At 31.5% G+C, this 22,866-nt stretch overlaps 3 protein-coding genes across 4 annotated transcripts; all 3 read left to right on the forward strand.

Moving 5' to 3' along the window:
* Positions 1–3,467: 3,467 nt before the first annotated feature.
* On the forward strand, positions 3,468–11,423 carry LOC100798612 (kinesin-like protein KIN-13A). Of its 2 annotated transcripts, none has more exons than XM_003550262.5 (13): positions 3,468–3,792; positions 3,879–4,144; positions 4,755–4,970; positions 5,937–6,128; positions 6,718–6,822; positions 6,989–7,066; positions 7,273–7,354; positions 7,766–7,928; positions 8,696–9,028; positions 9,981–10,199; positions 10,309–10,906; positions 10,994–11,059; positions 11,142–11,423. In XM_003550262.5, exons 2-13 carry the CDS (start codon positions 3,932–3,934, stop codon positions 11,322–11,324), a joined length of 2,448 nt encoding a protein of 815 aa, XP_003550310.1. In that variant the 5' UTR covers positions 3,468–3,792; positions 3,879–3,931; the 3' UTR covers positions 11,325–11,423. The 2 variants fall into 2 exon arrangements, with proteins under 2 accessions (XP_003550310.1, XP_006600360.1); XM_006600297.4 differs by having other exon boundaries at positions 3,504–3,792; positions 3,892–4,144.
* Positions 11,424–16,802: 5,379 nt separating this feature from the next.
* Positions 16,803–19,564, forward strand: LOC100797554 (UDP-glucuronic acid decarboxylase 2). The gene is made up of 7 exons (XM_003550490.5): positions 16,803–17,416; positions 17,495–17,642; positions 17,801–17,880; positions 17,978–18,061; positions 18,199–18,273; positions 18,837–18,929; positions 19,067–19,564. The coding sequence occupies exons 1-7, from the start codon at positions 16,937–16,939 to the stop codon at positions 19,292–19,294; spliced, it is 1,188 nt and encodes a 395-aa protein (XP_003550538.1). The 5' UTR covers positions 16,803–16,936; the 3' UTR covers positions 19,295–19,564.
* A 2,510-nt stretch (positions 19,565–22,074) lies between these two features.
* On the forward strand, positions 22,075–22,866 carry LEA5 (desiccation protective protein LEA5). The gene is made up of 2 exons (NM_001248671.1): positions 22,075–22,237; positions 22,423–22,866. The coding sequence occupies exons 1-2, from the start codon at positions 22,161–22,163 to the stop codon at positions 22,685–22,687; spliced, it is 342 nt and encodes a 113-aa protein (NP_001235600.1). The 5' UTR covers positions 22,075–22,160; the 3' UTR covers positions 22,688–22,866.

The raw sequence follows: 22,866 nt of genomic DNA on the forward strand, positions 1-22,866 counted from the left end.
ACATATGTTATGTTGGTCTGTTGTAAGCTTAATTCATCTTGTCTATTATACAAACAAAACATGTTGTCAAAAAAATCCTTAAAATTTAAATTTGTTAATTGTCATTAAAACACGAGTAATTTTATATTTTATGAGTGAGTAATTTTATATTTGTAAACGAAGTATAATTTTTTTAGGTATATTTATGGGCACACACATAAACCAGGAAAATATCTTAACAAGCTTAGATAGAGAATGAAGGTAGAATTATTATATTCTATATGGTATGATCCTTTTCAAATCATTCATGAATTGAGTGACATCTTGATTCGGTAGATTCATTAACGAGTCGAGATTATCGCCAAAGTCATGTGAAATAGAAAGGCGTAGGAGATATACGCAAAAAGACGTAAGAGAGGATCTATATTACGAGAGTCATGTTATCAACTTCTGAAAATGCGATGTTGGAATTCTGACGTATATTTAGAAAGGATGGGAGAGCTACTTTGGTGAATTAAAACAAGAAAATCAAGCTTTAATTCAAATTAAAGTCCCTAATTAATCGTTGGATCTCAAACCTCCCATGCTTCAAGCCAAAGCAAAGACTTTGGTTCAAAAAAGAAGTGAAGCCCAAGGTATGGCATATTATGCATGATTTGAAAACGATTTTCATTTTCTTTTAAAATAATAAATAGGTTACAACGATGCCAAAATAATACACCCAGCCGGCCATTTCTCATACTTTTTTATTTGAGATTAAATAAAGATACAAAAAAAAAACTACATTTTTCATTTGTTTTTAATCAGGCAATCAAATATTATAAAATAAATGGTACCAGAGGTACCTAAAGGTAAAGCGTACATAGTGTGGCATTATAAGAGAAAAGGAACGCAGAGGTTAAAATTTACTTATAGCAAAAATAGTTTGTTTATAAATAAAGTCTAACCTCCAAAAAGAACTACCCTCCCCTATACCTCTGTAAGTGTGTTCTCCTAATACACTAGACATTAAGTCCCCCACAACAACTTCAGCAGTACACAAACTAATTACAGAAAACCAAACTAAGAAACCAAAAAAGCATAACTCCACTTACTTCTCCAAGTCTGATTTTGAAATTCATCGTGACTCCATCTCTGTTAATTTTGTTGAATATACCAGTTTCACCTTGTGACAGTTGATTTATGGCTCTTGTTTCATAATTACCTTTATATTAGAAATCCAATCATACATGGAACACTAGAAGTTCTTCAATTTGGTTGTGTTCCATTTCCAAGATCTGACTTTGATGAGCTCCATAGCCTTTTCCACATCGAGAGGATTGTCATTGAAGAGCAAATTATTTCTTGTGGTTCAAATAGTCCATAGAGCTGCTTCAGTCGTGATTGTATATTGGTTTAAGAGTGATGCCAGCATTTTCCTTGGTTTTAATTATATTATGGTTAATTCACTAGCAATGCTCCAACGCTTTTCATTAATCATACTATAATAGTATTTGAAATACCATATGGCTTCTTTGTCCGTCATACAAATAGTTAAAATGTTGTTCGATTAGGCATTAGAGCAACACTGACTTGACACAAAATGAGCCTATTACAATTAAGTAGGTAACTTGAGATAACGAGTTTTTAGTTTTGACATTTGGACTTAATTTGAATCCTTGACCTTTGAGGCAATCAATGTGTTTAGGACTATCTAGTGCAAAATCCTCAGATGTTGACGAGATATGATGCCTATATGTATATGATCTAACAAAATGAGCACATTTCTTTCTTTTTGCAAAATCCTTAGATGTTTAGGACTATCAATGTGTTTGATTAAAATAAAATAAAATTTTCAAAGAACTAAAAAACTAAAATCATCACATTAATGTTATTCACGAGTTAAGAATTTTTTGAAGGAATTCATAAGGTAAGAATGAGTGTGACTTATATCAGTGTAAAATAAAATAAAAAAATCCACGCTAAATTTATAATTAGAATATTTTTTGGCGGGTACGTCAATGAAGGTGAAGAGGTGGAAGGTACGTTAACTTCTTACCTTTCTCGAAGCTTGAACATAAGCCGTCCGGGAGAAGCCACAAATAGAACATTGGATTACCTATTTTATTTAACTTGTCATAATTAAAAGTTTAAGCAAGAAGATAAAACAATCATATAAATTAATTGACATTGAATTTGTCCACAATTTACATTTATTTGTCGTCCATATAAAATTTTGGACAGCTGATTAACTGTGCTTCATTACAACGTGAAAAGGAAAATTTAAACAAGAAGAACAAAAATTTATAAACTATTCTATGATCAAAGTTTGAGTTGGAAAATATGCACGTGTCTTGAATTCGGCCATTGATCCTCTCAAGCTTTTTCGGTTGAAGAAGTGGACATAATAGCATGCATGTCACGCAACATATGTTATGTTGGTCTGTTGTAAGCTTTTCAATGAAATGTCCAGTCTAATACGAAAGAAACACTCCAAAATGGGAGACGTAATAAAATCAAAATGTACGTATGGTCATATTTTTCCTAGGATGAAATGATATTTCTCTAAAGTGAAATTTAAATCAAGAATCCTATGTAACAATCTGCTTCATCGTTTAGATCCTTTTCCACTTTGCTTGATTCACTATGCCATTTTCTTGTTTTTGTTGTTCAGAGTTAATTGATTCAAATAGTCTAATTATTCATCTTAGTTGACGTGTAGTTTTTGTTTTCTTTTACCCAGTTGTGCTGAGCCATGCATTTGGCATCGACATAACCTGACATACAACTTCTACAATTCAAAGGTTCAATTATTATTGTGACGCTTGTACTGTTAGGACAATACTCCTACGTACGTATTTCTCTAACTTTTCTCATACATATATTGCTTGTACTGTTAGGAGTATATATATATATATATATATATATATATATATATATATATATATATATATATATATATATATATATATATATATATATATATTAAAAAACATTACTTTATTACTTACGTACATTACACAATTCCAATAGGTATTTTAATTTTGAGATAAATTGATATTTGTACACTTTTTATGTACAATGGCATGCATACTACTAAACCATCCTCTCCACTAGGCTAATCCTAGTGATTCACACAATTTATACGCTTTGGTTTAGTTTATTAGAATAAAAGAAACAAAATTATAATTTCCTATTCTTTTCTGTATTAAATTAGTTTTTGTGCTCATTAACATTAATGTGATCTTTTTTAAAAAACATTAACGTAATATTAATTTTTTTATAGTTTTTTTCTCCAAGAGAAGTTGAACTAAACACAATTTTAAGAAATTCCTTAAAAAATAATAGTCTTTATGAAACAGGAGTATTTTTTTTTTTTAAGACCGGAGGAGGATATATTAGTCTTTATGAAAAGATTTGCTTTCGTCGTAGCCGTTTTAATAATATTTGAAAATTGAAAATAATATATAATATATAATATTTTTACTATCCGTAAAATTTTGCTTTGTTTTTTTGTCGAAGTATATATGATATCATCATCTCTTACCCCTCTCCCTTGTTTGGTTTGTCTCACTTGTTCCGCCATCGTTTCATTCCATTTTCTTCACTCACACACCAAAGCAACACAAAAGAGAAAATTACAAGCAACGCTCTCCCATCGTTTTCGTATTTTCCACCACTTTCAGATCTGCCAATCACCATTTCACACCGCAGATCTCGATTCTCCGCATTCAATAACTCCTTTCACTCGAATCCCAGGGCTCGCCGATTTGGATTCCGTCCTCTCACTCCGCTCTTTCATGTTCTTCTTCGGTTTCCAGTTCTCTCCCCATCGTAAGTATTCCTCCTTTTATTCTCCCTATTGTCGTGTCATGTAACGGTTTTCCAATTCGAATTCCAACGTGCGTGTTTGTGCGAAGCGTGTGAAAACAGATCTTGAAAATTGGCGCCCCAAAGACGGTCGCAGCGCCACATGGGTGGCCAGATGCAGCAGAGCAATGCCTCCGCCACTGCTCTGTATGACCACGCCGGCCCCGGATCCCTGCACAATGCGGCAGGACCGGCCACCGATGCCGGCGACGCCGTCATGGCGCGATGGTTACAATCCGCCGGCTTGCAGCACCTGGCCTCTCCATTGGCTTCCACTGCCATCGATCAACGCCTCCTTCCCAACCTTCTTATGCAGGTATTCTCTATTCTCGCCTCTCTTCCATAGACAACTACTTTGTTAGGTTCTCGTTTCTAAATTATTTGTTGATTGTTCGCTTTCTTAAAGAGTTATGAATTATCAATTTATTAATTTACTGTCTCTTTTTTTTTCCTCTCCTGCAATTTCTTTTATGTCCATGCTGTATATCGTGTGGTAATTTGTTCCTTCGAAGTTCTGTGTCGATTATTTGAGAGATAATCATGGATACCCGTACGGCTGGACATTTTCTCCCTTTTCTTCATTTATTTCGCTACTGTTGACTAACATGCTATCTTCCCTCGATTCTGCTTGATGAAGTTATTCGTGTTTGTTAGAGAAAAGCTGTTTAATTTATTTTGTGAATCATAAATTCATAACGCATTTTGCGTTTTGGATAAATTTGTTTGTTTTTAACATTTTGCAACACTTGACTATTTTACTATTTGAAGTTTGAGCAATCCTTTATTTTGAGGAATGATAACATTGATAACCTTTTCGATATTTTTGAGAAGCTTACATTGGTTGTGCTAAATTTTGTTTATTTTTCTGGCTCATTGCCTATCTGGTAGTCTATGAGATGACTTAGATGAACATGATATTGCCTTAGGGTTATGGAGCACAGTCTGCAGAGGAAAAGCAGAGGCTTTCTAAGTTAATGAGAAACCTCAATTTTAATGGGGAATCTGGTTCTGAGCCATATACGCCCACTTCCCAAAATTTAGGTGTTGTATCAGATGGGTTTTATTCTCCAGACTTCAGGGGAGATTTTGGGGCTGGGCTTTTGGATCTTCATGCCATGGATGATACAGAGCTTTTGTCTGAGGTAAAATTCACTATGTGGTGGTTTCCTGTTCATTCAATTAAACCAGCAGATTGCAGTTTGATTCCTTTTCTACACATTTTGCAGAGATAATATGTTCCACATGTAAAGTTGTCTTCCATGTATCTGAGAAAATTAACCCAATATCACTACTAATTTTCATGAAAAGCTAAGCTAAGCAATTTTTTATACCATCTTGTCCAACTGTTTGTTTTGATGATGGTGAAAACTTTTGGTTATATAAGCAGATATTTAGACGATAATCATGGGTTTGAATATCTGAACCAAGGTTATCAAATTGAGATTCTAATCTTGAATTTCCAAGCTAGTTATTGAATCATAAATCATAATTTGAATCAAATTTTAAGATTCGGAGACAATGAAAAATTGCTTCGAATATATCATATAGGATGATATATAGTGTTCAATGTAAATTTTAACCTTGAAACAGATAAACAATGTAACCATAAGTCTTGTAAAACAAATTATCAGTTATATCTTTAGTTTGTGAAGCCTTTATCTTAGACGAGTGGAAACAAAGAAATCAAATATTCAAGCATTGAATGAGTGGGTGACAAATAAAGTAGCATAGTAATCAAATAGGATAAGTTCAAACATGCTCCTTCAATTCCTTTTCATTCAACACTTTAAGCTTATATGATTTTCAATTTTTTTTCCCCATGAAAATTGGTTAAAGAAAAGTTAAAATAAAATAATGAATATAGTTGAATCGATGATACAAATCGATAGGTAGTCAGAATCGTAGGATTCAAATTCTGAATCGGAAGATTCTAATAAACTATGGTTTGAACCTGTAAACTTTAGCAATTCTGTTTGAATTTTGTTACTTCTTTATTGTGCATGTTTACTCCCATTGGTCCCACATATTGTTGCATTTCCCTTAAGTTTCTTTTGCCTTTGCAGTATATGCATATGTTTTATTGTCTCTGATTTCATTTCTCTTTTCAGCATGTTATTTCAGAACCATTTGAACCATCACCCTTTATGCCTGGAGGCACTAGAGGTTTTGTAGATGACTTCAATTCAATTAGCAGAAAGCAGGAGAGAGGAGAAGCAGATTCTGATGCATCACTTTTCTTACCTACAAATGAAAAAGAGAATAATACAAGAGAAAATAATGTTGCTAAGATTAAAGTTGTGGTATGTCAATATTTATAGAGATAAATGACATGCATATATTCAGGGCAGTGTCTAGGTATTTAGGGGCCTAAGGCCAATTTTTTAAAGAAATCTGAAATGATATTAATTATCAATTTTATATTAATTTTTTAGATTTCTAAGCTACAATTTTTTTATTAATGCTTTATAATCAAGTTGTTTTAATATGTGCATGAATAGCTTCATGCTTGCACTTTAAAACATGTAGAAAGATATAGTTTTCCTATGCTGAGGTGTTGCAGTCAGTACGTATTGAACTTTTGAATTCGATTTTATGTTCTTTTGATATTTTAGTATGCCAATAAGTAACAGCACAACCACTTCTCTTTTTTATCATCATTTTACCCAAACTAGCAGAAGAATTCACTAAAAATCATCATTTGGAAAAGAAACATTTGAGTAAAATGCATCTTTCATTATTAATTGCTACATATTAATTCACTAAAGCATTTTGTACCTTTTCATTCTTAAATTAACATGTAATTTTAATTCTGGATTCCTAACATTTAAGAGAGATTTATAATTATCATTGCTAATTTTTTAAACAATTGTTTTTCAATACATGTCCTAGGTACGCAAAAGACCATTAAATAAGAAGGAACTTGCTAAGAAGGAGGATGATATTGTAACTGTATATGACAATGCATATTTGACAGTCCATGAACCCAAACTAAAGGTTTGTTTTGTTGGAATGATACACTATAATTATTGATTTACCATTTATAATTATATCAGTTCAAAGGTTGAATTGTTTAGGACTCAGTATTAAATTCTATTTTATTTTTCTATTCTCGTTGTTACTTACTGTTCAAAGATCTAATTGTTTGTTCTGTCATGAAAAGGTTGATTTGACAGCTTATGTGGAGAAGCATGAGTTTTGTTTTGATGCTGTTCTTGACGAGAATGTTACCAATGATGAAGTAAGGCTGCTCCTTATGAAAGATTGAAATTTTATGCTGTTTCTTATTTAAATTAAATTAACCTTTTTTCTTCAGTAGTTATGACGTCAATATTTGGCTTGTTTGTTGTTGTTGGTATTTGGTATTTATGAAAGTGACCTTCCTTTGTCTTGGTCTTGACTCTTGAGTTGTTAATCTAAGGCATGATCCCTGCTTTGCAATAACAGGTATATCGAGTTACCGTAGAACCAATTATTCCCACAATTTTTGAGAAAACCAAAGCTACTTGTTTTGCTTATGGTCAGACAGGTAAGCAAATTATTCTTCCTTGTTCATATCATATCTGTACCAAACATTATTAATAAGCACTATCCAATTTACTTTCCAAACCTTTTTCTTTATTCAATATAATATTCTCTATGTATGAGCTTTGTGTGTTTGTGTGTGTAAGTAGTTGTGGATGGTTCTTGATTATGTTCTGAGCATAATGGCATGGGGATTCTGTGCTTTTCTTTTTTCTTGTGTAGTATTGCTCTTGAAGTTTTAAATGAATCAAACTGCTTTTTTTGGACATACTTTCCTTTTTAATGAAGCAGTATTTTAATAGGTGGCATCATATAAAGCTTGTTCATACATGTTCCACTGCTACTCCTTTATCCCCATATTTTCACTACATTACTTTCATTCATTATTGTGACGCTAATAATGTTTTACTTTCAGGAAGTGGCAAAACATACACAATGCAACCGTTGCCGCTCAGAGCTGCAGAAGACCTTGTTAGACAATTGCATCGACCAGTATATCGAAATCAGAGATTTAAATTGTGGCTTAGTTACTTTGAGATATATGGTGGAAAACTTTTTGATCTTCTTAGTGATAGAAAGTAGGTATTTCTTTCATGTGTTGGTGTATTTGTCCTTCAGGCATTACTTTACCTTTGGTATGAATGCTTTGTATTTGTGATATGGACCTTAACTAGAAGATTGTGTTTTTAGGTAGAGTTGGTTTCAAGATATGTAATTACTTTCCAGTAATGCTGTTCCTTGGTAAACTAAAAGCATGTTTGGTGACAATTTAATATTCCAAGTAATGTTTTCCAAAATTTGAATGATAGAAAAAATAAAAGCTGGAATGGAAATCATTAGTTGGAATATATGATAACTTCCAGCATTCCTATGGGAATGCTTCATTCCCACCTTTCATCACGGGAATTAAAGACTAGTATTGCAGAGTATGAAGATTATTCATTCCTGGAATCAATTATGCTTGGGAATTTTTTTTGAAGTTTGTAACAATTCTATTCCTAATTTCATATTCCCAGGAATAATTTTGCAAAACCTGAAACAACCACTCTTACTGTTTGCATCTAGCAGTATTTTTTATCATAGTATTACACAGTCCACTAAGAACATAACTTGTGGACAGCAGCATAATCATACATGCTACTGAATTGAGTTTAAATTATTAATCTATAAAATTTATATCAAACCTCAACCGTCAAGAATATTTAATTTAGAATTTTCCTAAGCAACATAAACTTCATTTTGTCTTGTTTACTCAGTGCTATCAACTTGCATGTTATATTCTTGCTTGAATGCGTGATTTGTTAATACAGATTGCTGAGTGGCTGTGTTTGTACACTGTGAATAGGAAACTCTGCATGAGAGAAGATGGACGGCAGCAAGTGTGTATTGTAGGACTGCAAGAATTTGAAGTTTCTGATGTACAAATTGTCAAAGAATTCATTGAAAAGGGGAATGCAGCAAGAAGTACAGGGTCAACCGGTGCAAATGAGGAGTCCTCCAGATCACATGCTATCTTACAACTGGTTGTAAAGAGGCACAATGAGGTAAAAGAGAGCAGGCGGAACAATAATGATGTAAATGAGGCAAAAAGTGGGAAGGTTGTGGGGAAGATTTCTTTTATTGATCTTGCTGGAAGTGAAAGAGGTGCTGATACTACTGACAATGATCGTCAGACAAGGTACTTATCTATATTTTTTAAGAATGTTATGCATGTTAGTTTTTTTTTTTTTTTTGAGAGCCACATTTTAACAACTCCTTTCTTGACCTATAAACCATTCTAGTTGGCAAAGGTAAATGGAGCCAACTTGTTTTGGTTTATTTCACTACCTGATTTGTAGTTACTGTATATGTGTCTGCTATTGTGAACTTGTAATAAAAATGAAATTTCAATTTAGTATATATTCAAAGTTTCAAATAATAAACTGAGGGGCTGCTTAGTTGCACAAATCGTTATAATAATGCATGAGTACTTTGCAATGGGGATGTAAAATGGATGTTTTTGGATAAATTTTGCAGTGGATTAAATGATGGTAAAAATATAAAGCATTAGTCCATTTATGATATGTTACAAATGTATTAAAAATTTAATCTACTCATGACTCATTTATAAAAGGAATCCATCTAACCTATCCATTAATATTTTTTCATGGATGGATATCCAATCATCTATTTAAGATTGTATTATATTTTTTTTTCTTGTCAACAAAAGAAAAAATCTCTTCTCACGAGGATTGTTTTCAAAATATGCTCCTATGATGATCATGATCCAATATCTTGACCCATTGGTTTAAAAAATGATGGATGGTCTATAAATTATGTGGTAATAATTGTTCATTCAATCCATTAAGTTTTATGGATTTATACATCAGCGGATTAGTTGGATTTGTGCATCAACAGATTGGATGGTTAGTGGATTATGGATGCAATTGTCATCCCTATCTGTAATTTGTAAATAAATGTGAAATTTCCAATTGTGTTGTTTGTTTATTGTTGTCTGACTTATAGTATGATGTTATTTTCATGTAACTGCTGCAAATATGTCGTTGAGTTCCTTCCATCCCTGCTTAACTGCTTTGTTTCATATAGTAACCAATATCTTCGTTTTGGCACTTAATGTATCATTACTACAGGATTGAAGGTGCTGAAATCAACAAGAGCCTTTTGGCTTTGAAGGAGTGCATTCGTGCTTTGGACAATGACCAGATCCATATTCCTTTTCGTGGAAGCAAGCTTACAGAAGTGCTCCGGGACTCCTTTGTTGGAAATTCAAAAACTGTTATGATCTCTTGTATATCCCCAAATGCTGGGTCATGTGAACACACACTTAATACCTTGAGATATGCAGACCGGTATGTGTTTTCTTATTGCAAGATTAAGATTATATTCATAACTGGGTGCACTTTTTCCATTCACATGCATATTTTTCAGATATTAACCATTTCTTCGTAATGTGAACAGAGTTAAAAGTCTATCCAAGAGTGGAAATCCTAGAAAGGACCAGGCCCCAAATCCTATACCACCACCAGCAATTAAAGAGGTTTCATCCACATCTTCACTTCCAGGTAGTGTTGGTGCAGAGGATTTTAATAATGGTCAACGTCAAGAGGTAAAAACAATGGACATGAGCAGGAAAGTTGTCGAAAAGGAAAGTTCTTTGTACAGCTCCGCTGCTGATGTTGACAAACAATCAAGTTTTTCTTCTAGTTGTCAATTCAATGGGCGAGAGGAAAAAAGCTCAGCTTCTGCCCCAATGGACAGGGAAAAGTTTGAAGTAAAGAATTCTTACGGTGGTGATTCTACCAGTCAGAAGATGAACTCTTATTCCCTAAATGTTACAGATGAGAAAGTGCAAAGGGTGTCTCCTCCACGCAGAAAAGGGACTAAGGAGGAGAAATCTGAAAGATCTGTAAATTGGGTAAAACGGGATGTCGATGGTTATGATCATTCCACCACAAGCTCCAAACAGCAGAGCACAGGAAATTATAACATTACCACTGGATCGGGGCAGTCTGAAACAGAATCCTCTTCTAATGTGAATATCAGCGCAATACTTGAGGTTTGTCAAATTTTTGGATTTACCTTCTCCCAGTTTAAAAGTTGACTGTAACACTTTTTAGTATCTGTTTAATTTGTACTTCTGCAGGAGGAAGAAGCACTAATTGCTGCTCATAGGAAGGAAATTGAAGACACAATGGAGATTGTTCGTGAAGTGAGTTAAACAAATAACTAAAACATTCTTCCTTGTGGACTAGTTTGTTGGAGCTCATTTTTGTGTTGCTTTTTGTTATTAGGAAATGAAACTACTGGCAGAAGTGGACCAGCCGGGAAGTCTTATTGACAACTACGTGACCCAGTTGAGTTTCGTGCTTTCTCGCAAAGCAGCTAGTCTCGTCAGTCTCCAAGCACGCCTTGCAAGATTCCAACATCGACTAAAAGAACAAGAGATACTAAGTAGAAAAAGAGTGCCCCGTTAAGAGACTCGGTTTCTCTTGTTCAGTGATGACGTGTATGTTCTTGATGTCATTTCTCAGTGTTTGTTAGCGATATAGTTTTAAAGGTTTTTGTTCATTTTATAAAAAAAAATGGATCTTTTGTTGGGTATTCAAATTAAATTTACTCAAATGTATATTTGTCCCTTCTGTGATATTATTATGCCCACCTTATTATTGCCTTTGCAAATTGGATTTATGTGTAAATTATTTTTTATTACGCCATCTTAGTCTTTTACTGTCATATTATTAAAAAGCCTAACTATAATAATTAAATAGTGTTTTTTTAAGATGTTATTACTTACCGTATTATATAATTTAACTATTTTTAATTGGAGAATATTGCAGAGAGAAAAGTATAAAATTATTGCAGATTGGAAATTAAAAGAAATGGAACATTCTATGATTAGAGTATGAATTTTTATAAATAAAAAAACAAATTTAGTTGCTAATTTTCAATTAATAATTATAATGTCTTTTTCTTCTTGAAATATTTTTTCATTTTGATAGAAACAATATCTATATTAAGATAATGGTAAATGTATAAGGAAGATGTTAATAATACACTTTGTAATATTCTTTTTTAACGCTTTTTAATTATTTAAAAATTTGATTTTTATTAGTTTGAGAATAGTATTTAGACTTGCAATTTTTTTATACTTAAATATGAAATTTACCTAATAAATGAGTGTTGGAAAGAAATTGTTGAAAGATATGTAGCTAAATTGAGTAATAAAACACAGATACCTCATTATTTTAAATATTTATGTCTATTATTTTCCTTTATTTCTTTTTTTTATCACAACATAAATTTTATACTTTTATTCTTTTTTCTTCCTTTTTTTATATGTCAAATAATCATTGGTGTTCATGTAATATTTTTTTTTTCAAGTCATGATGACTCTAATCTTTGCATAGCCTCTTGAGAGACATTAGGTACTGTTTGGTTTAAATTCTCATGAGTGAAACTGAGATGAAAGTTTTAAAAATTGATTTAAATACTTTACTTTAATTTAAATATTTTCTCTCTTCTTACTTTTATACCTCTTTCATTTCTTTAAACCAAACACATGCTTACTTTATCCATACTCCATGTGTTTTGAGCATGGGAAACCAATTACTTCGTTACAAAAATTAGTCCTTTAAGGAGTTTTGGCACAAAAAACACCTATTATTCATTCAACCGTGTCTTAACCTGTCATAAGGATTCAACAAAATCATCAAAAATATTGCAAAAGATTTTAAACTTTTTTCGGAAGAGTTAGAGTTGCATGCACATTTTCGCATTGAGTTAAACGTTTAATATATTCTGTCAGTATAAAATGTCTTACTCTCTTAACTAGTGAAAAACTATGATAGGTGTATCTTTCAACATAATTATTTTTAAAAACAATAAATTTACCGTATATATTAATTACACAATCTCTATATGGATGTATAGAATATTTACTCTTAGCATTTAGTACACGTAAAGGTGAAATAATAATCCTTAATCTTTTTTCTAGAGTTTCCAAACTTTGTTTTCAGTCCCTAATTTGACAGCAGGAATCAATGGGTATCGAAATCATTTTCAAGTTATTGGAGTGAAATATTGTATGCTCGTACAACATTTTTTGTTTTTTAGACGTCATTCCACATGGTTTTCAGTTATTAGTTTTTGCGGTTTATACAAATACTAGCACTGTCAATTAATCTTTGAAGTCTTTTCTTTTTTTCATAATCATAACATTTTTTCAGTGATCTTTCTAATATTTTGAAGGTATACTTTTCGGGTTTTTTTATTTATTAAAAGATAGGTATACTGTTACAGACTTACAGTGCATGCAGTTGAATATAGAACTGATTTTGAAAAAATTGAAAGAGAAACTGTATTGAAATCTATGTGTTTTATTCAATATTTTTCTGTTTTTCTCGTTCTCTTTATTTTAAAAATATTTTACAAACAAAATTAAAAAAATACAAATCCTCTTGAATTATTAATTAAGTACCCCACGCTCCAATGTCTAGGATCCACCGTTAAGGAGATCTTAAGTGCCAACCGTAATACAGTGTGGAAGTGAGACTAGCCGAAATATTCTCTCCTGGTAGCCTACACGTCCATTATCCGTTTAAAAAATATTCTGAGTATTCATGGATGTTTCAAATTAAAAATAAATAAATATTCTTTTTAAAAAAAGGGATGTTTAACATCAAGTAAAACTCTTGAATTAAAAATCAAGAATATAAAAGAAACATTAGTACAACATAATTAACATAGTATCTCTTAAACATAAATAAACATATATCAAAGTATAAGTAAAATTATAATTTTAAAGGATAAGTTAAAAGAAAAACAAAAGTTTAAATAGATTAAAAATACATAATATATATATATATATATATATATATATATATATATATATATATAAAAGGATATTTTTATAATTTTACGGATATAGCTACTATGATACTGTGTCCTACACATTAATACAGCTACTATGATACTGTATCATACACATTAACAAGTGGATAAAAAAAAAATACACAAACTCATGGATAATATATATTTATTAAAAATATTTGTCATTTACTTATAGTAAATTTTATCCGCAAATATATGTGGGTATGGAAATTTTTTCCATCCCTATTGGAGTCAGTCATATATTTTCTGTGTCGAATATATGCTTTCAATTTTTTTACGAAATTGAAAGCCTAAAGATGCTTGGTTACAATTTCGTTTTGTTTTAAAAATTGGCTGCCTCAGAAAATCAGTAAGAAAAAAAAAATCACATTCCATTACTCTCTACAGTCCACAATTTTTTTTAATCTTTTTGACCACCTTATCAAGTTGGTAAAATTCTGTTGTACACTTGTAGTATATTTTAATACGTTTTTATTTTCAAAATTTGAATTCATGCACGATCAACTATTAGAATAAAACAGTCCCTATTAACTGATTATTAAGCATTAGAGCACCACTGATGGAAATTATTTTAGGTTATTAAACTTAAAAAATAGTTTTTATGGAGATTTACCATTGAAAGAGAAAATTTGTTGAAATTCTTAAATTTTATATAAAGTCTACAAAAATGAATTAAGCAATTTTACTATATATATATATATATATATATATATATATATATATATATATATATATATATATATATATATATATATATATATATATATATTATGGCATAATAGATGCTATTAAAGATTTTTTTTAAAAAAAGTAAATATTCATTTTGTTTCTAATTTATACACCAGCAGTGACCAGTCTTTTATTATCAACACAAGGGGAATGAAAGAAAAAAAAGAAATCAGATTGTGCTTATGTGAAGTGTGAAGTTAAAATAACCGTAGCATTTCTTTGAAAGCAATGCCGTAACTTAAGGGTCAGTCAGTCAGCACTGATCGTCAAAGCCATGGCTGATGGCACCCACAAATTTAAATATCTTTTTCCTTCCCTAAACAAACATTTAACACGCATTTCAATTTTCAGTTTTAAACCTGAGAACTCAATTAACTCCTTTCAAATTTAAAAGAAACCCTAAGTTCTCTTCACTATATCAGAAAAACAAAACAATATAATACTGTACGCGACAGCTAAGACCAACACCTCCACCTTGTTGTCTCTCTGCTATCATCACTTTCCTTTAAAATACTAATTAAGTCTGCTAAAACATCCATGGTAGTTCAAATAGCAACAGTACTCTATAAGCAACTCATTAATAAAGCAAACTTCAATAAAGAAACTCTTATTGGTTGAAAATTATAATACTCCAACTCACTTCTTGAAATGTCACCCCATTTCTTTTATTTTAAGCAATCTAACTAACTTTTTTGCTTTAAATTAATAACTTAAAAAACCTTAAATGAATTTCATAATTTATTTAACAATTTTTTTATTTAATATTTTTTAGAATTTATATATTTAAATATATTTATTTATTATAAATTTTAATTATAATATAATTTATCATCAAAGATTATTCCACCAGATTGATCGTTCAGATTGATGTAAAATAATATTTTATTTCTAAATCTACCAATTACATATCGATGATGATTACTGTTATAAAATCGAATATGTGCATGTTCATATGATTATATTTTTATATGAAGTTTTAGGTCATATTTATGCATTTTGACGAAATTTACTATTTGGTGTAAGATTATAAAAGACGGGACTAAAGAGACTTAAGTACAAAAGAGCTAAAAATCATTAAAAAAAATTTAGCTAATGAAAATCATGGACATGGTTGTTTTATATGCACGCGATAATTTTGCATTCGTGTGATATGTCTAATGTAATCTAGCCATTAACATTGAACACTTCTTCCGCAATCATCGTTGAAATTCCTTAATTTTAAAAAAAATTAAACACATATTTCCCGACGTAAAGGTCATATAATCAATTTTATTAGGATATGGATCTGAAGTTCAAAAATGAACAGAAACTGGTTCAATTTGGTTTGGACCCCACGCTTTTCATAAACAAAACAATGTGCATTTATTTGTAATTTTTATCAAACAAATTTAGTGTTTTCAGGATCAAGATCATACAGATTGAAAAGTAACATATCAGAAGAAAAAAAATATATGAATCCAAATGCAAATACATATAAAAGTGTCCAAATCAAATAATCTTAATTAAATTAAGAAAATCAAATAAACAGATTCTATTTAGTTCTCAACGCTAAATAATCTTTTATTTTTAAACTTCTTTCTTCTTATTATTTTACTTGTGAGAACATTTTTAATAGGAATCTTGAACTCAAAAACTTATGTTTACTAGATCTATTATTATTCTTGTTCAGGAATTTTTCATGCTGAAAGTTGAATTCTAAGGGAAGAATACACAAGAACCTTTTTTCTTCAAAAATATTATTTTATAAGTCTTTTTTCTTAATTAATTTCAAATGTGAAATCCACTTAAAAAATATCAAAGAATTTAAATTAAAATATAAGAATCACAAAAAATTGTCCAAATGTATTTTTCCACTAAAAATTAATACTCTGAGATTTGCTTGTAAAAACTCAATCAAGTACTTATATATATGAAACGAAAAGTATATGTTATATAATATTAATAGTAGCCGTAATTTATTTATGAAATGATGTAAAATCTCCCAGCTTACTAGAAAATCTACTACACTTAACCCAATAACTTATGAATTGGTCCGGGTAATATTAAAAGATTAAAGATAATACAGTAGGAAGTAACTAATGTTTCTATGGATGCAAGAAATATTATATATATAATGTCATAATGGTCAACACATGCCACATGGCTCTTGCATGAAACACACAAATCCATATATATTTGATAGACATAAACGTACGTTTTGATTAGTAAGCTATGAGAACGCGGCAATTGGCATCTCCCTAGTGGTGGAGTAGCTTTGCTTATTGCTTATTATATTAAAAAAGGAAACCAAAAAAGAGGGGAAATGCTAACCACCAATTCCGTGCATGCATGTTGGACCGATTATAAAGCCAATTTTCATGCATCACAAAACACAAAACACTCTCAGTCTCAATAATAATCAGATCTGACCTCATTCATAGAACACAAACCACATTCGCCCCCAAAATCAACCAACCGGATCGGTTACATGTTTCGCGAGCGCGTGCCGTTCCTCCTCGTGGGCGTGGCCATCGCCACCGTCTTCTTCCAGCTCCTCCCATCTCCATCCACTGTGGCGGCTCCTCACGAGTCGTTCCTTGAGACCGACTCGGCTCTGCCGACTCGGCGGGTGCTGTTGGAAGGGTCGACGGCGATTCAGGAGAAGAGGGGAAGGGTCCCTCTCGGGATTAAAGGCAAGAAGCAGAAGAGGGTCCTGGTGACCGGTGGAGCCGGTTTCGTTGGAAGCCACCTGGTGGACCGTCTGATTGAAAGAGGCGACAGCGTGATCGTGGTTGATAATTTCTTCACGGGAAGGAAAGAGAACGTTCTTCACCACATGGGGAACCCAAACTTCGAACTCATCCGCCACGACGTCGTTGAACCCATCCTTCTGGAGGTTGACCAGATCTACCACTTGGCTTGCCCCGCTTCCCCTGTCCATTACAAGTTCAATCCCGTCAAGACCATCATATCCTTCCTTCATTTTATTTTCTTGATTGATTAATTAATTAATTAGTTTGGAGTCCTTGATTCTTATCTTGTGCACAAGACAAATGTGGTGGGCACGCTCAACATGTTGGGTTTGGCAAAGAGGGTAGGTGCCCGTTTTCTGATTAGTAGCACCAGTGAAGTTTACGGTGATCCACTTCAGCACCCTCAGGCTGAGACCTACTGGGGAAACGTTAATCCCATCGGTACACATGCTTTCTTTATACGCTAACAATCTCTTTTCGTTATATGTCATTACATATTTTAATTTCTTCTCTCTTTGTTGTAGAATAAATATAAATATAAATTGTTTTTATTTTATCCACTTGCATTAATTGCATGCTACTGCTGGTGTATTACGTAGGTGTAAGGAGCTGTTATGACGAGGGAAAGCGCACTGCGGAGACTTTGGCAATGGACTATCACAGAGGTGCTGGTATTGAGGTTTGTTAATTCTTCAAAATCACATCTTCGTTTTTCGTATATATGGTACGTATTGAACTCCAAAATAAGAGCTTAAACGTACGTAAATGTTGTGTAGGTGAGGATTGCTCGAATCTTCAACACTTATGGACCGAGAATGTGCCTTGATGATGGCCGTGTGGTCAGTAACTTCGTTGCTCAGGTAATGCTCTGCCATTTGCTTCTCTAAATATTTTTCCCCTTTTTGGGAGGTTATTTATTGTGTATTGTTGATTTGTTACTCTGTTCACTGTTTTCGTACGTTTAACTTATTTCGCCAACAATTTTAAATCTATGCAGGCGTTGAGGAAGGAGCCATTGACTGTTTATGGCGATGGAAAACAGACAAGAAGCTTTCAATATGTATCAGACCTGGTAAATCTTTTCATATCATATATACCTTTTATGACTACTATCAAGAAAATAATGGGAGTATTCATTAAAATAGGTAACATATATATATATATAGTTTGATTAACGTTTTCACTCTTTTTTTTCTTTTCACAACGTACATTTTTTATAAGGAGAGAAAAGAAAGAATATTAAATAAATTATATATACGAATTTTAATTATTTTTTCTTCTTTTTTTTTTCCTATTTCAATATATTTAACTTGAGAAACTCTTTGAAATGAATTACAATACCTAGCTCGTTTTTCTCCCAAACTTTTATCTTTTAGGCTCACTCACAACATTTTCGACACGTTATATCGAAATGGCTTTCCACCACGCATCAGCATATGTAATTTAACATTTGATTCTCAAACTTCAACTGAGTTTCAATATTATATATTAAAAACTTGATAGTCTTAAAAGATTATTTGATGAGTGGCGTAGACTTCTGGTTATGGTGTAATCTGAGTCTCTATACGTAAATATTTAAAGGGCCTACAGAGTAGAGAGCGATGAAAAGAATTAACGTGGACCTCTACATGACAGGTAGAAGGCTTAATGCGGCTGATGGAAGGTGAGCATGTCGGTCCTTTCAATCTTGGTAACCCCGGTGAATTCACCATGCTTGAACTGGCTCAGGTACTTTTTTTATTTTATTTTGATGAGTTTCTAAGTATTGTCAGCATAATGTGCATCCAATGCAAGTCTAAGCTCCATTGCATATATACAGCTAATGATAAGAACCAAAAAATTTAATGTACTATTTGTTTATGCAGGTGGTACAAGAGACTATTGACCCAAATGCGAAGATAGAGTTTAGACCTAACACAGAAGATGACCCACATAAGAGGAAGCCGGACATCTCCAAAGCGAAGGAGCTTCTTGGTTGGCAACCCTCTGTGTCCCTCCGTGAGGGACTTCCTCTAATGGTCTCTGATTTCCGGCAAAGATTGTTCGGTGACTCAAAATTCACTGGCGGCAAAGGTGCATCTGCATCAGCATAGATAATTAAAAGTTAATTATGTGAGGTAGAAAAGAGAATTAAAAGTTAGCAAAAAATAAACATATACATAACAAAATTTGGCTTGAGTAGCTCATTTTGAATTACATTAGATATCTATGCATTAGTCATTCAATGAGAATATATATGTGGCTTGGAGTTCAAAGCCCTGTAAGAGAATATATATGCTTTAGTTTAGTGTGTATTCGTATAACTTTAATACAAGGAGTTGACTCTCGTAAACTCTTATAAATATATATGAGCTTAATCTTAAGATATTCCAATCGGTATTCGTATAACTTTCATTATATAGTATAGATTGGCTTTAATTAAGTCCAATCGGTAACATAAGAGATTCCAAATCACAGAGAATTTAAATTTAGATTCATTGCCCCTTATGTGAAGAGGGACTACATATATTAGAAGAATAAAAAGAGAAAAAAAACTTAAATAAAAAGAAACTCTATTAAATATTGAGCATTATATTCAAACTTGATTTCTCAAGTTCCAATCCTTCAAAATCCCAAACTTCACATAATGAGAGAATTTAAAATGTAAATTGAGTTTTAAAGCCAAAATATAAAATCTAAATTATGCATATTTCAATTCTGTATTGTTTTACACTTAACACACTTTAGAACAAACAAATCACTCCCTAATTATAATTATGGCTAAATATAATGCTCATCAAAGAGTTATTTCATTATCAAAAAAAAAAAATCAACGTGTTATTTCATTTTACTTTAACGCATATTTGTCTCCTTAATTAATATTGTTACACTTTTGGCATTTTTACTTCCTTTTAAATTATACATATATGGTTTATATCTTTTTCCTGGTAAATTGATCGAATAGGGATTTCGGATCACTTTAGACACAACCGTCAATGTGTACTACATATTTTTAGGTTATTGATAAACTTAATAACTATAAAAATATCTTGAACGTAAAAAAAAAAAAAAAAACTATAAAAAGATCTCAATCTCTTTAAAATATACAGTATATAGCAGTAGATAAGATTAGAAAGATGTCCCCAAATCGTGTAGGTGGCCCGATTTAAATTATATTATTTCAATCCTTATCATGGTTGCGTTGAATTTTAGAAGTAATGCACAATAAACCATATATGAATTATTAAGTCGTGTGAACCGGTTGTGCTGGAGACATTGAATTAAATTTTTACGTTAAATGATTCATTAGGTCGATATAATTTTATAATTTTTATGTTTTTATTGTTTATCGTTTATCGTAAGTAATTTTTTTAGTTTATATTATTTATATTTTAATTTTATTTTATTTCTTATAATTTAAAAATATTATTTTTAGTCCTTATATTTTATATTTTAATTTTTTTTAATCCATGTAATTTAAAAGTTATTTTTTTAATTTTTATAATTTGTATTTTAATTACTTTTTAGTCTTTAATACAAAATATATATATATAAATAATTAACTACAAATTAGTTATAAATTATTAATTATTTTTTATTACAAATTATATTATAATAAGTTAGTTAGGAATTATTTATTAATATTTTTGTAGTTGATTATAATTGATAATATTATTTATATTTTGACTGTAAGGATTAAAAGGAAATTGAAATATAAAGTATAAAAATTAAAAATATCACTTTCAAACTATAACGACTAAAAAATAATTAAAAGATAAATTATAAGAATTAAAAAAATCATTTTCAAAGTTAAAAAATCTAAAAGAAAATTAAAATATAAACTATAAGAACTAAAAAAACCACATTCAAACTACATGGATTAAAAAGGTAAAAAATTATAGGGACCAAATGAGTAATTTAATTAATTTTCACATAACTTGGTGATAAAAAATATTTTTAATATGTTTATAATTTAGAAATGAATATATTTGATATATGTAAAGATCTATTTTTCTTGTTAGATGAACGGCTAGCAATGAAAGTAATTGCCTTTTATTTTGCTCTATTTTTATAAATTTCTACAAGTTGTATCTATTTGATTTTGATATTTAATTCTCCAAAGCAATAAAATAAAATTTTCTCTTAAACCTCTTATATAGAATCAAGGAGTATAGCTTAATTAACATGTGTGAATGAACAGATGTATGAATGATATAAATATGTTAATTATTTAATTCCTAGGATGAACTGTTGTACTATTTTCATTTTTAGTTTTTTGTTATGCGCGTGGCTGGCAGTAAAGTAAATGGTTGTTTTCCTTGGCTAATTTGATGAGTGTATGAAGTGTTAAGCTGAACTTAAATTAAAAAAATATAATTGTAGCCACACACCGGTGTATCTGATTTAATGGTGATAGAAAATATTATCTTAATTGCTTGGAAGGCAACGTTAGTGATAACTTCCTCAGCTTGTCTTTTCTTATTTAAAATTTACTGTGTGTAAATTAAAACTCATGTTGATAACTTACTAATAATAGTTTTAAATAATCTTTTAGCCAATATTCAGCCAGATGTGCATCAGTGCATGTGACTTGAACCATGCATCATTGGAAAGCGGATTCGCATGCTTATCGTCATAGTAATAAAAAATGAGCAGCATTTATAAGTGTGTTGTCTAAATATTGTTTTACATTTCTGCAGGAAGACGTACGTGTCATGACCTTGCGGATCTTGGATTAGGTGTTCCCACCCAAATCGTTACATTTGGTTTTTTCCCAGTGATGCCATGCACCCTGACTCATACATCACTACCTTCCCTAATTATAAAAGGCCACACAAACCCTAAAACAAAGACAGAGAGAGAACAAAGAATCAAAGAAAGGGGTGGTGGCTGCTTCGAAAGCTTAATAATTTGTTTATTTCCAGAACATCATAGTTTTCGCAGCAGCAAACTAACAAATTACTCATATCATATAATAAGATGGCCCGTTCTCTCTCGCAAGCCAAACGTATTGGTGTCCTTGTTGCTCAATCTATCTCCCTAATTCCCGTTCATCGGTCAGTTCAATCTTTCAACCTAATCAATTTAACAATTTAGCACGATCGATCATTAATATTTAATAATACGGAGAATATGTTATTATCATTATTTAATTTATTTGGCAATTTGAGGTTTAATTTTGCTCAAGTGTATATGTTTAACGTTTGCAACACTTAGCTCTTATACTATTGATATTTGATAGGCGAGGTTACGCAGTGGCATCCGATGTATCGGTAAGAGTTGGATTGGGTAATATTGGGCGAAGGAATGGAATCGTGGGAGGTGTAGAAGAGAAGCCTGATACAAGAGATGGTTCAAAAGCCTACTCAACTGATTGGGCCCCAGACCCAGTAACAGGTTACTATAGGCCCATTAACCACACCCCTGAAATTGACCCGGTGGAGCTTCGGCATAGGTTGCTCCGATCACCTCCACTAGAGCCTAGAGGAGTTGCTGGACACCCATGACATGCCCAAATTTTACTTAGGATTTGGTTTGGTTTGGTTTGGTTTGGTAGGGTAACCTTGTGTTGTTGTTCCAAAAAATAAAAGGTTTTGTTAAAGTTAAACTACTTCCTATGTACCCTAGAATCTACTTTTAAGGTTATGGTTCTTATTATTAGTGCAATAAAATTGGTTGAGATGAC

The sequence above is a fragment of the Glycine max genome, chromosome 17 (genome assembly GCF_000004515.6).
Source record: "Glycine max cultivar Williams 82 chromosome 17, Glycine_max_v4.0, whole genome shotgun sequence".
NCBI lineage: Eukaryota > Viridiplantae > Streptophyta > Magnoliopsida > Fabales > Fabaceae > Glycine > Glycine max.

Bases quoted from the DNA above. Each gene is read 5' to 3' on its own strand.
- LOC100798612 (XM_003550262.5), top strand. From the start codon at position 3,932: ATGGGTGGCCAGATGCAGCAGAGCAATGCCTCCGCCACTGCTCTGTAT. The intron at 10,200-10,308 runs GTATGTGTTTTC...TAATGTGAACAG, and splicing joins ACCTTGAGATATGCAGACCG to AGTTAAAAGTCTATCCAAGA. The intron at 10,907-10,993 runs GTTTGTCAAATT...GTACTTCTGCAG, and splicing joins ATATCAGCGCAATACTTGAG to GAGGAAGAAGCACTAATTGC.
- LOC100797554 (XM_003550490.5), top strand. From the start codon at position 16,937: ATGTTTCGCGAGCGCGTGCCGTTCCTCCTCGTGGGCGTGGCCATCGCC. The intron at 17,643-17,800 runs GTACACATGCTT...TGTATTACGTAG, and splicing joins GGGAAACGTTAATCCCATCG to GTGTAAGGAGCTGTTATGAC. The intron at 18,930-19,066 runs GTACTTTTTTTA...TTGTTTATGCAG, and splicing joins CCATGCTTGAACTGGCTCAG to GTGGTACAAGAGACTATTGA.
- LEA5 (NM_001248671.1), top strand. From the start codon at position 22,161: ATGGCCCGTTCTCTCTCGCAAGCCAAACGTATTGGTGTCCTTGTTGCT. The intron at 22,238-22,422 runs GTCAGTTCAATC...GATATTTGATAG, and splicing joins TCCCTAATTCCCGTTCATCG to GCGAGGTTACGCAGTGGCAT.